The sequence below is a fragment of the Oryx dammah genome, unplaced genomic scaffold, assembly GCF_014754425.2.
Source record: "Oryx dammah isolate SB20612 unplaced genomic scaffold, SCBI_Odam_1.1 HiC_scaffold_1, whole genome shotgun sequence".
Taxonomy (NCBI): Eukaryota; Metazoa; Chordata; class Mammalia; order Artiodactyla; family Bovidae; genus Oryx; species Oryx dammah.
The window spans coordinates 109,252,468-109,265,176 of record NW_024070185.1 but is presented as its reverse complement, the minus strand read 5'-3'; the positions used below and the strand labels follow the sequence as shown (position 1 = coordinate 109,265,176).

The window sequence follows — 12,709 nt, the reverse complement described above, 5'->3', positions numbered from 1 at the left end:
GGAGTCTTTACCGCTGTGCCCCCTGGGCAGCGCACCTGCATGGCCAGAGATGCCCGAAGGAGAGAAGCAGAAAGAAAACACGGGTTCCTCAGAAAACTGGCATGGATCACGCCAGTAACAGTGACCTCCTGTGAAAGAGACGAGACTGAGGAGAAGGCCGCCAGCCATCCTGGGATGGAGAGACAGCCCATGCGCTGGAAACCCGGGTGGTGTGAGGCCTCAGGGAGGGCACGGAACCACGGGTGGACACGCCGGTTCAGGCCTGGGACGCGTTCTCACTGCTGCTGCAGGCCCGGCTCCCACACAGGGCCTGGAGAGATGCCCCAGAAAGACGGGAAAGGGGCCGGCGCCCGGCTTGTTTCGGGGAGACTGTGGTCGGGAAGTGCGTCTGCCAAACCTGTCGTGATGGGTGACTCGGGACAGCTCACTACTGAAAACCGTAAGGAGAAACCAAACCCCACAGGAGCACACAGACGGGGGCGACTCAGAGCGGCATCGAGGAAAACCAGGACTGAGGATCAGAAGGCAAGACAAGTGCGCTTCCCAGGCCACTGAGCAGGGTGACCGCGGGCCACAACTGATGAGACACACCCCGAACCCTCGCCTGCTGCCTGCCAGCCTCACCCCGCCCCCCGGCTCCCACCTTCTCACTCTGCTCCTCCCAGGTGTCTCCCTTTTGTCCTACAACTTCTGCCCCCACGGAAACAACAAACCCAGGGGGTGTGTGTGTCCGTCTCCAGACAGTCGGCACGGCCAGGCAATCGGGGTCCTTGCTAAAGAAGAACGGGCCTGAGGTGCACACAGACAGCACTGTCCCCAGAGGAGATGCCCCCTCTCACTCAGGACCCAGCCGCTGGGCAGAGCTGCTGTTTACTGTCCACCCGGGGGTGACGCATCTGACAGAACGTGCGGTGGGCTTACAGGGAGCAACCCCTGCGGTCGAGAGAGACTGGAACAAGCAGGGCACGCAAAGTGCAATAAAAAAGGAAACCCTACCGCATCGCACGTCATCACCGGGGAACCAGCGCTATACACGCAGGAAAAGGACCCAGAGTTTCTGCCACACTTGCTGCTCCAAACTAGGGCGTTTGTTTCTTTGTTCATAAAAGTCACCCACATTTCTGCTTTTTTACTCTCTCTCCATAGATGTGAGCGACGTAAAACTGTATTAACAAGTCAGGAGCCAGAGAGCACGCACCTAATGTATGTACACGGCAGCCCCTCATGATCACTGGGAGAGAAACACGGGGAAAAGGCCGTCTTTGCAAATAAACCCAAGCAGAGAAACGAAAGCTCTCTGTGCAGTTAACAAGGCCAGGGTAGCAGGAGTGAGGGTCCTGATCTCTCAGACCACACATGATCAAACAAAACACGATTCTCTTCCTCAGACAAGTGGTTCCAGAATGAGTGATTCACAGGCTAGATTTTGGCGCCTGGGCTAAGGACGCTCTAAGGACCCTGAGAAACGCTCGAAGCAGCCCCGACATGAGGCCACTGCTGGTGCCGGCTCAGTCGCTGAGTCGTGTCCAGCTCTTGCGACCCCATGGACTGAAGCCCGCCGGGCTCCTCTGTCTGTGGGCTTCTCCAGGCAAGAATACTGTGGTGGGTTGCCCTTTCCTTCTCCAGGGGATCTTCCTGACCCAGGGATCGAACACGGGTCTCCTGCACGGCAGGCAGATTCATTACCAACTGAGCTACGATTACTTTTAATCCACATCATTTACCTCTCCAATCTACCCCCTGAAGCCCATTCTGGTAGGCTGAGGGTGGCGAGGGGGGCTGTCAGGGCTGGCAGGCGGGGGTGGCGGGGGCTGTCAGGGCAGCACAGCTACTAAAAGCATGGAGACCACCAAATATGAGACACGTGACACGGCCATCACCAGACACCACGGAGCTGAAGACAGCGCGCGAGCAAGGCAAGGACCTCAGCTCCAGCACTGCTCCGAAACCCTCGCGTTCGTTACTTCACTGAAGAGGGAAAGCCTTCAATAAGAAACACAGCTATCAAGTGGCTGGTGACTGTATCAGTGGTTACCAGCCAAGTTTTGAAAACCTTTTACAAGAAGAACGTAATACATTATTTCCTCAATTTATATATCTCTCTCTTAAAATACAGATTTGGCAACCTGATTAATTTCTTCCTGCTCAAAAATTCACAGCAGAACATAAGTTAGCTTTTCATAAATGCTATAAAGATTTTTTTCAAAAAAGACCACTTTAAGAGTTACACCAGTAAGTCAGGAAGCCCCCTTTGATCAAATCTATGGAAGCGAGGTTTCCTCTGGCCGTGACACACGGACTCTTGTAGTGACACAATCATTTACGCCCAGCCAGGGACCTCTTCCTGAGAACAGACGGGTGTGTGGCTCTGGGCACCAGTGATTTACTTATTGAAGGTCCGTGTTTATTTTAATGCCGCTTGCCTGCACAAGCAAGCTTGCCTGTACTCTTCCATCACCCACGTGCAGGGCTCAACAGAAAGACACCCTCACACTGAGAGTCCAGCCACGGACGGTGTTCCGGTGGGAAGACCTGCCCTCCCCAGAAGCCCCCGGGTGGGCTCGTCTGAGGCCTCATCAGAACGCAGGGTGGACATGGAGCTGATGGACACCAACCCCTGGGGCTCCCGTCCTGTCCTCCTTCTGCAGGTGGCTCTGACAACCATCCCGTTTGACGTGGAGACGTCAGCCACGGGGAAAGGGGGGAGCATCTTTACACTGTCCGATGAGACCACCTGTTCTTCCCCTGCACAAAGTAAGGGCTGCGAGGCTTCCCGGGGGCACTGGTGGTGAAGAACCTACCTGCCAATGCAGAAAACAAAGAGACGCAGGTTCAAACCCTCGGGCAGGAAGATCCCCTGGAGGAGGGCACAGCAACCCATGCCAGCATTCCTGCCTGGAGAATCCCATGGACAGAGGAGCCTGGTGGGCCACACTCCATGGGGCCACAAAGAGCCGGACACGACTGAAGTGACTTAATATACACACATAGGCATCTTTCCAGACTTCTCTCAAAGCTCAGAGACCACTCCAGCAGGAGAGCGACTGCTCAGCTCCAGTTCATAAGCTTTACACCTAAGGACATCCAGGTTGGGTGAGGGCGGAAGCACATGCGAATCTTATAAAAACCCACTAACTCTCCCATGATGATGCTGTCGTAATCTCGGAGACCTTTCCACACTCAATGACAGCCAAGTCACACCGTCAGCTCTCTGAAAACTTCAAACATCTTCTCTACTTATCCTCTGAGACAGCTTTGGAAGATATTAAGAATGGCTTAGAATTCACTGTGTGTAACATTCAGCTGAACCAAAGCAAACTCCGCCATTACGTGGACTGAAACGGAGAGCCACAAAACCAGAAATGAGGCCCCGTCCCTTCTTCTGGCCAAGCCACCACAAGTGCTCAGGGACATGCACAAGCTTCTCTTCTTGTGTTTGCCTCCACACTCAACCCCAACACCTGCCTTTCTCCTCCTCCTATGAGGCCGTAACGTGGACGCCACCTTCCGGGATCCCCGACCCTCAGCTGGGCTGGCATGTCAGCATGACATTTACCTCCGCCTACTTTACTCCTTGGAAGAAAAGTTATGACCAACCTAGATAGCATATTCAAAAGCAGAGACATTACTTTGCCGACTAAGGTCCGTCTAGTCAAGGCTATGGTTTTTCCAGTAGTCATGTATGCATGTGAGAGTTGGACTGTGAAGAAGGCTGAGTGCCGAAGAATTGATGCTTTTGAACTGTGCTGTTGGAGAAGCCTCTTGAGAGTCCCTTGGACTGCAAGGAGATCCAACCAGCCCATTCTGAAGGAGATCAGCCTTGGGATTTCTTTGGAAGGAATGATGCTAAAGCTGAAGCTCCAGTACTTTGGCCACCTCATGCGAAGAGTTGACTCATTGGAGAAGACTCTCATGCTGGGAGGGATTGGAGGCAGGAGGAGAAGGGGATGGCTGAGGATGAGATGGCTGGATGGCATCATGGACTCGATGGACGTGAGTCTGAGTGAGCTCCGGGAGATGGTGATGGACAGGGAGGCCTGGTGTGCTACAATTCAAAGGGTCACAAAGAGTTGGACACGACTGAGCGACTAAACTGAACTGACACTGAAGAGGGAACTTCCCCTAAAAGCTGGCGCAGAAAGCAAAGGCCAGCGGTCCCCCGTCAAGGGCCAGGAGCATCTGGGAGGACCATCCTCCTACGCTGAGGGAGACCCAGCGTGACCCTGAGTGAGGCTCCCCAGCCGTCTCGGCCCCTCCACTCGAAGGGGAAGCGGGGCGCATAGGGAGGGGACTGTAGCCAACTGTCATAACCGCACTCCATCCCCAAAGCTGCTGCGCTCTGATCTCAGTGACGCCTCCTTTAAACAGACGCTCACCACCCACAGGACCCCATCATCTGTGTGCCTGCCCCCATACACCACCCGGGAAGCAGCCCTGCTCCCACCACCTGGACTCTGCTCCCCGGGTCGGCGGGGGGACCGGCCCGCAGCTGAAGTGCACCCCCTCAGCAGCCCGAGAGCCTCTGCAACATTGGGAGGAGATGCAGGGCCGAGTGACCCGTGGAGGCTACTCAGCGCTCCAGCCAACGGCGACCATGATACGGCCAAGACCTCATGGGAGCCGGTGCAGGAGACCGCCACCCCTTCCTGCTCTGACCTGCCGTGTTCCCGAACACCTCCCCCTCATGGGGCTGCAAGAGTCACTGGGGTGAACAGGGAACAGGTGGGGTGCAGGAGCCCGGGGAACTCGGTGGGTCTGTCTGTGGTGGTTCCCACTTATGGGGTCGCTGTGAGAAACGCACGAGGCGATGCGCGTAAACTCCGCCCCCAGGGCCCAGTCAGGACTCAGCGTCATCACTGGGGCCCCAATTTGCTCCTCCTCTCCTACAGCACCAGGCGCTGCCCTTGGTGCTGAATTCTCTCCTTTTTCTCCCTCAGCACCAGGGGCTGTCCTTGATGCTGAAGTCGCTCCTTTTCTCCCCTCAGCGCCCGGCAGCTGTCCTTGGTGCTGAATTCGCTCCTCTCCCGCAGCACCCCGAGCAGCCTCGAGCCAGGCGCTGTCCTTGGTGCTAAGGGCCCCTCCAGGAAAGCAGCTCAGCCTACACAAAAATCCACGAGAGCATGAGCGCAGTGGAGCGCCAGGGAGCAGAGACAGCTGTGACAAAAGATGAAATCGTGCAAAACGACAGAAAGGCCTGAGTGGGGGTGAACATGGGTCATCTGGAGAGAACCATTTGACATCAGGACCTGTGTCCCCACAGGCAGAAGTGGGAAGTCAGGCCCCGAAGGGTCTGGCGGGCACGTTACACCAGCCCCTTCACTGCCTCACTTACAGACAATACCACAAATCCAGGGGCCCCACCACGACCAGAAACATCATCTCCTTTGCAGGAATGGAGACATACTCTAGAGAGACTGGTGACTTTCCAGTGACTCTAACACCACCTGGGACGGGTGAGCACAAGAGACCAGGCCCACACTGGACACGTCAGCACTTGGTCCCCCATGTAGCACGTGCCCACCAAGCACACAGAGTCACAGGCCTCTAGAATGTCCCCCCTCAGCTCTGGCCAGTCCCTGGAGGTGGCTCAGGACACGAGCATCAGCCGCCAGGCGCTGCCCAACCCTGACTGTTGTGGTGGAGACATGGGGGCCATCCACCCAGAGTCTGGGCTGCTCAGGACAGAACAAGCTCAGTTGCCCTGAGGACAGGAGCCCACGTCTCAGCCGGTGGGCAGAGCCACGCTCTGGGGCCCTGGGACTGTGCAGCGCTCCCGGACGCCCCCGCGGGCAGCAGCGGCTGACGGTCAGGACAGCTGGGAGCCACACTCCGAGATCTGCTCTCAGCACAGATAACAAGTCAGAAGAGAAAACAAGGGAACGGAACCACCGCCTGTGGCGCCCGCGACCACCCGCAGCGTCCCTCACCCCACGCCTCTCCAGGCTCAAGTTCGTGTATCAGGAGGAAACCAACTGCACTGAAGACACTCCAGAGAAGGTGCAGCCGCCCCACGCGCCGGCGAGGGTGCCGAGACGGGCCCCACACACACCCTCCCACACACACCCACCCCACGTGCCAGCAAGGGCGCCGAGACGGGGCCGCACACAATGCAGGCGCAGCCCCTGCCCCCACAATGCTGACGCAGGGCTGCCCAGCCCAGCAGCTACCCCTGGGCGCTGGGCAGGGGAGCAGAGACCCGGGTGCTCACAGGCTATTCAGGGTCAGCTCACAGCAGCCTGAGGCTGCAGACCCAGGGGTGCCTCCACGAGGACGCATCCACAGGCTGTCCATCCCCCGGGTCCTCCTCGAGCAGGACCACACACACACACACACACGTGCAAACACTTCCTGGGGAGACGGGGCTGTTGACGGGGCTGCCATCTGAGACGCACCTCCAAACAGCTCTGTGTGGGCTGCAGGGCAGCTCTGCCTTGGAGGACAGGCCAGGCCCTCACACTCCTGCTGCACAGACGGCTCATCCCCTGGGCAGGAGAGACCCGCGAAACCTGGCGTGTGCTGACACCCCTCCCCTGCCCCCGGGCCGACAGGCCTCCCAGGCTGCAACTCTGCTCCCCACCTCCCACCCCCAGATGGGGAGACGGTGGAAACCAGGATCAGCCCCAGCTCCAGACGTCACCTCCTCAGAGACGCCCTCGCCAATTCGTGAGTGTCTCTTCCCTCGGGGCCTGTGCACAGGGCTCATGACTCCAGCCTGCCCGCCCACCCGGGTCCTGGGTGGATGCTGACACCACGTCCCCCCTGAGAGAGCCTGACTCCTGGAGGCCAGGTCCCCGGCCCATCACCCTGGAGCAAGGCGGGCTGTGCAGCAGGTGCTGGACTAGATGCGTTTAACTGGCGGGGGGCTGGGAAGGGGCTGTGCACGCGCACGCACGCACACGCACACGCAGGGGTGCTACTGCATGAAGGACGACGGCTCCTGCCGTAATGCGCACACCCGTCCCAAGGGCACGTTCCCTCAGGCGTGTCTAGGAAACGCGGCTTCTTGAGGGGTGAGCTGGCCGTGTTCTGAGGTCGGTCTGTGTGTCACCCCAGAGGCACAGCCACCGCGTCACCACAGACACAGGCAGCCACGCGCCAGGGAGCCCTGAGGGAGGCGTCTCTGTCCTAACACTGCGTGGGACGTTTGGGGAAATAAATTCGGGACAAAGCCTCCAAGGACTTGGGACACAACATGACCCGCACAGGGGCATCCACGGGGTCCACAGAGGCGACACCGGAAGCCCTCAGCCCGAGGCTACAGAGAGGCCAGCTCACGCACAGGACGGCTGTGGCGCGCGCTTACGAGGCAGAGAGCGCTGGAGTGCTTCAGGGCTGCCCGGCGCCCGACCGCCCTCCTGGCAGGTACCAGCAGGACCGACGCTAGCGGGAAAGGCCCCGGACACAGCTCCGCTCAGCGTGTGTGCAGCGGGGCCCTCGGAGACGCACCATCTGGAGGACAACTGACACTAAACACAGCGAAGGCAAAGCTACTGGCGTCTCCTCTGCACACAGAGTGGCCTCTGCAGGGGCACCTGCCCCCAGGGGTGCGCGGGGCGCGGCCTACCAGGCGGTGCTGCCGCGGGTCGCAGGCTCCAGGTGACAGAGCAGCTCCAGGGCGTGTGCGGGGCTCGCAGCATCCTCAGGGGACTCCTGGCCGCCAGGCTCCAGCTCCGCGGGCATCCTCCACACGGCGGCGCAGGTCACCACCTTGCTGTCTGCAGCTGCAGGACAGGACGAGGGAGACGTCAGAAGAGCATGCTGCCCCACGGCCCGCAGACGGCGCCCCGCACGCAGCCCACCGCCCGCACCCCTGCCCCGAGAACCTGGACCGGCCGCGCAGCTCAAGCCCCTGCTCCCCTGCTCCCACGTCATCCTGCTACCGAAGAAAATTTAATTTCCTCAAAATCGATTTCCTCCTGTTCTTCTTCAATAGTTCTTCAAACAAGGGAGGGAGATGGGGCGGGCGGGGGGCGCTGCAGCTAAAGCTAAAATCACTGCAAGTGCAGAGGGTCTGTCTGAAGAGGGCTGCATTAAACACATTTTCCCTGGAAGCCCCGCGAGAGCGCCAGGCTCGGGGGCGGGGGAGCACGTGTGTGGTGCTCACACATATGTGTTAAACGGTGTCAGTGGGGGTGCAGACCCCTGTCCACTGAAGCCATGAGCACGGGCCAGGGGCCACAGGCCAAGCCCTGGCAGAGAGCAGCATGGGGCCTGACCTCGACGCAAGACCCCTATGTGGACAGAGAGGAGGGTCCCCTCTGCAAGGAGAGCGCTGGCTCCAGGTTTCTGCCCTCTAAACAAGTCCTCTTTTGTGAACAGATTTTTGCAGTAAGACACAAAATAAGATGGAAAGACACAAATGAGACGAAAGAAACAGATTTAACATTATATGATTAAAAGCTGAACCAAAACTCCTAAATATAAACTCTTCCAAAATCTGCTGCTTGGTTCTAAACAGCACATGTGCTAAACACCTTCCCCTTTAAAAATGGTCTTTAATAAATGGTAATAAAACAATGAATAGGCTTCAACATTAAATCAGTAATTGGTATCAAGTGAAAAATATGAAATATTTGCAGAAAACAATGCCCATGAGTAGTAATTCCTACACAAAAATTAAGGCAGCGCAGTGGGGGGGGGGTGGGGGGAGAAGGACCTTACCATACATTAGAAAATGTCCCACTTCTTACAACATGCAACGGTCCTTCAATCTAAACACCAAACTAATCAACCAAGAGCCCCACAGCAGTGACCACAGGGGAAATGCCTGGCCCCCCGGGTGCTGTTATCACAACACCATTATCACCCTCGATCAAACGGTCAGCAGGAGGATCAGGCCGTCAACCACGGCTCTCTGATCCAGTCTCAGCACTCTGTTCGTGTACCTGACTGGGTCTGACGGAGCAGGGAATTGCAGCTTAAAGAATCATGGGTGTTACACACAAATCCTATGTGAACATATCCACGTTTAACCATGCAAAGTAGAGCATGACAGTTTCTGTCTACGAGCGAAATGCATTTTTTTTTGCTGAGATTTTAAGTTCCACAGTCTCACTGCACAGCCCCTGGGGTTGGCAATGGAACTCCTGAAAAGAGAAAACTAACTGAAGAGACAGTTGGTAACTCTGAGTTGGAAGCAGCAGCAAATGCCCAAAACATCCACCCAGCAGAGGCACAGATTACTTTAATCTTCCTAAATGACAGAAAAAGAAAGCTCCACCCTCTAGTGACCCGAGAGCAAAACGCTGGCTGTGTGCAGAGGAGCGCTCCGCACGTGACGGCAGGCGGTGCAGCAGCAACAGCTGGGGCGTGGGGGGCGCGGCTAGCGCTGGGCCCAGCGGACAGCTCCCTCTGGGGACTCTGCTCCCTCTGGGAGCTCTGCCCTGGAGTGGGAAGGTAGTTCTTCCTACAGCTGCCTGCTCACCTGGCAAACGTGGCTGCTGGGGGTGAACATTACACGCTTCCCCTTTGAGAAGAGGAACAAGACAAGAATACTCTGTGCTACCACCTCTAGTTAATGTCACACTGGAGGTCCTAACTACTTCAGCATGGCAAGAAAAAAAAGAGCTGTAAGAACAAGAAAAGAATAAAGGTACTATTATTTGCTAACGACTATATGTGTAAAAAACTTAGAATCTACACACACAGACGGTAAAAATACAAAGAGAAATCAGCAAAACTGCTAGACACAAAGATGATGTATAAAATTCAACTGGTATCTATAGAGTCACAAAGATTTTTAAAAACAAAATTTGAAAAACTATTAATGATCTAATTAAAAAATGAAATATCCAGTAATATCTCAAATGAAAGAGATACGAAATGCAAAACACTGCTAACAGAGCAAAGGCCTCACTAATGAGAGGGGCACACCATGTTCATAGACGGGAAACTTCTCTACTGTAAAGAGCCCTGAATCCTCAGAGTTCTAGTTGGCTCTTTTTTTTTAGAAGAAATGCTAAAACTTACATGGAAATGTGAACTACCCAGATGGCCAAGACAGTCATGCAGAAGAACAAACTAGTATGGTTTACAATCTGGTATTAATTTACTGCTGATACCCAGTTAGATAAATAGCCCAGAGAAAGAAATGAAATCTAGAAATAGATTCCACAGAGATGGTCACCTGATTTAAAACAAAATGACAAAATGATACTTACTGGAGTGGACAAAGGATGGTCTTTTCAATAAAAGATGCTGGATCAGTTATGTATCCATGTGGAAAAAAAAAATGAGCGCATTCTATTTCACGACACATCCAAAAACTAACTCCAGGTACACTGGAGACTGACATGAGTAAGATAGAACCACACAAATCTTTCTAGAATACCCAGTAGAATATCCTAACTCTGGAATTAGCAAAGACTTCTTAATTGAGGCGGAAAAACTCGAATGACAAAGAAAAAGACTGATAACAGGCTGCTTTATAATTAAGAACTTCATTCACCAAAAGTCATTGGACTTTATCAAAATTTAAAACTGCCGCTCTTGGAAAGACTCAGCTTTAAAAATAAAGCAGAACTTGGAGACAATATTCAGAATACATATATCTGTATCCTGATAAAGGGCTTGTATCTAATACATATAAAGAATTTCTACAACTTAATAATAAGACAAGTAACCCAATTTTCAAAAGCAGGCAGAAGACTGAATCAGACATTTCACAAAAGAAAACATTTGAATGGTCAATAAGCACCAGAAAAGATACTCAACATCAACAGTAATTGCACAATAAAACCAAAACAAGATGTACTACATAACTGACAGAATGGCTAAAATTCAGTATAAAGGCAACTGTACCCCCCAAGGATTGCTGGAAAGAGTGTAAAACAATTCAAACATTCTGGAAAAATTTTGGCAGTTGAACGTCCATGTACCCAGCAACCCTACTCTCAGGAGAAGCTATCAGAAGCGTGGCTTGTTGGTAACAGGTTTGTGACCACTCTCTGACCCCAGCAGTTAAACCTGGCCCCAAAGCAAGACTGGCCTGCGGGTGGGAGGTGACTGCCAGAAGCCAGGGGGTAGCAATTATCCTAACGACCAACCAGGCCAGGGTACCAGCCAAGGAAGGCCAACTGGCCGACAGACAATGGGAGACATCCTCCAAGAAATGGAACAGATGGCCCTCCGCAACTTTATCACTGCCCCGCCTAACATACACACACACAGACACACGTCCACACAAATGCCAAGGGAAACAGGAGTGAATGAGCAGGAGGCTGAGGGGAGTCACTCCACTGAAGTCATAATCCTTTACCCAAGCCTGGGCTAGGCTGGTTTCAGACACGGGACCCACTGCTGGGAACATGGCCAGAGGCCCCTCAGTGAGGACCCCGCAGCACCAGGCAGGTTGTAACAAGACCCCCCCACCCCCACTGGCCTCCAGGGACCTCCTGCTGCTGCTCACACACCGCGCAGAGGGCCGCACCCTGGCAGCTCAAGGTTCCCTGAACCCAAAGCGTCCCATGTCCCCATCAGACTGGGGCACTGAGGGGCCCGGCAATAAACGGACAAAGCCAGGCCACAGCAGATGCGCCAGGCCTGCAGACCCACCCAGAGAGGCCGTTTCCACGGGGCGGACATACAGCAGAGGTTAAAAGGCCCACCGCCCCGTGGCCTTTGGGGTCAGTGGGTGGAAGCCTCAGAAAGTGGCCCTCCCCCTGTCAGAGGCAGTGGAGACACGGGCCTACTTTCACGGCTAAAGGCATGTGGGCCGGGGTCTTGGGACATTAGCCACAGAGCAGCCGCACTCGGGGGCCAGGAAGAGGACAGGCATACCCCACCCTCCTCGCCCTGTGCACTTGAGGCTAGAGGCCAGCGGTCCGGCCAGAAGCCCAGAGCAGAAGACTGGGAGCTGAGACTCGGAGCCCAGCCAGACCAGACGCGGCCCACGAGGGTGCAGAGCATGAGCAAACGGCTGCGTGACACGAGGTCCAGATCTTTGCGAATCCAGGCGAGGTGCTGAAGGAAGGAGACGCCCTCCCTGCGGGGCAGTGAAAGGAAGCTGCTGGGAACCAGAGCAACCCACCCGTGTCCCCAGGAAGGTGTGAGCACGTGGGGGTGGACACAGAGGCACTCTGAGCAGGACCGCAGGCCCGGGGACCTCGGGGCGTGGAGCATGGCCAACGTTCCCATGTGGGATACAACGAGGTGAACTAACGCCAAGAGAAATGAGGGCTGGCGCCTCCGAGGCCCAGACCAGGAAGGGCCTGGGGGACCAGTCGGGCATGTGGAGGGCCTGCTCCAGACCAGGGATGGGGGCCGGCAATTCTGAAACCAGACTACATCTGGCGGGAAGAATTCCGTCAACACAAGGCAAGTCCGAAGCCCCTTACTGAAAGACAAACACCAGAACTATCCTGAGGAAGACCAGAAAGCCACCGGGAGGCGCCTGCAGACATCACCCGCCCGAGAGACGTGCAGGCATGCAGAGTACTGTCAGGGTGCGCTCTCAGTCCAAGGAATACGGTCGGCGTTATCGAAACTCTCCAAGTCATCAGAAGCAGATGAAATGGAAGGTAAACAGTGCTAAATGAGAAACGCTGGACATATACCCATCGAGACACGCAAATTGGCTCTGAAACTCTGAGGGTTTCCATATCTGCATGGATCTCAACTGAGCATTCCACACACATCCACCAGCTATCAAAGAGCCCGAGGTGCTTTTGAGAAGGAAACCTGATCTTTAGAAGGGAGATGCTGTAATGAC

At 55.3% G+C, this 12,709-nt stretch overlaps 1 protein-coding gene across 2 annotated transcripts in view; it reads right to left on the bottom strand.

Annotated features, from left to right (window-relative positions):
* Nucleotides 1-12,709, bottom strand: part of EIPR1 (EARP complex and GARP complex interacting protein 1) — a 64,540-nt gene that overhangs the window by 15,151 nt on the left and 36,680 nt on the right. For both annotated transcript variants that reach the window (XM_040241453.1, XM_040241463.1), the window contains one exon: nt 7,565-7,721. In XM_040241453.1, the coding sequence (XP_040097387.1) occupies nt 7,565-7,721 (157 nt within the window). The remainder of the gene's footprint in view (nt 1-7,564; nt 7,722-12,709) is intronic.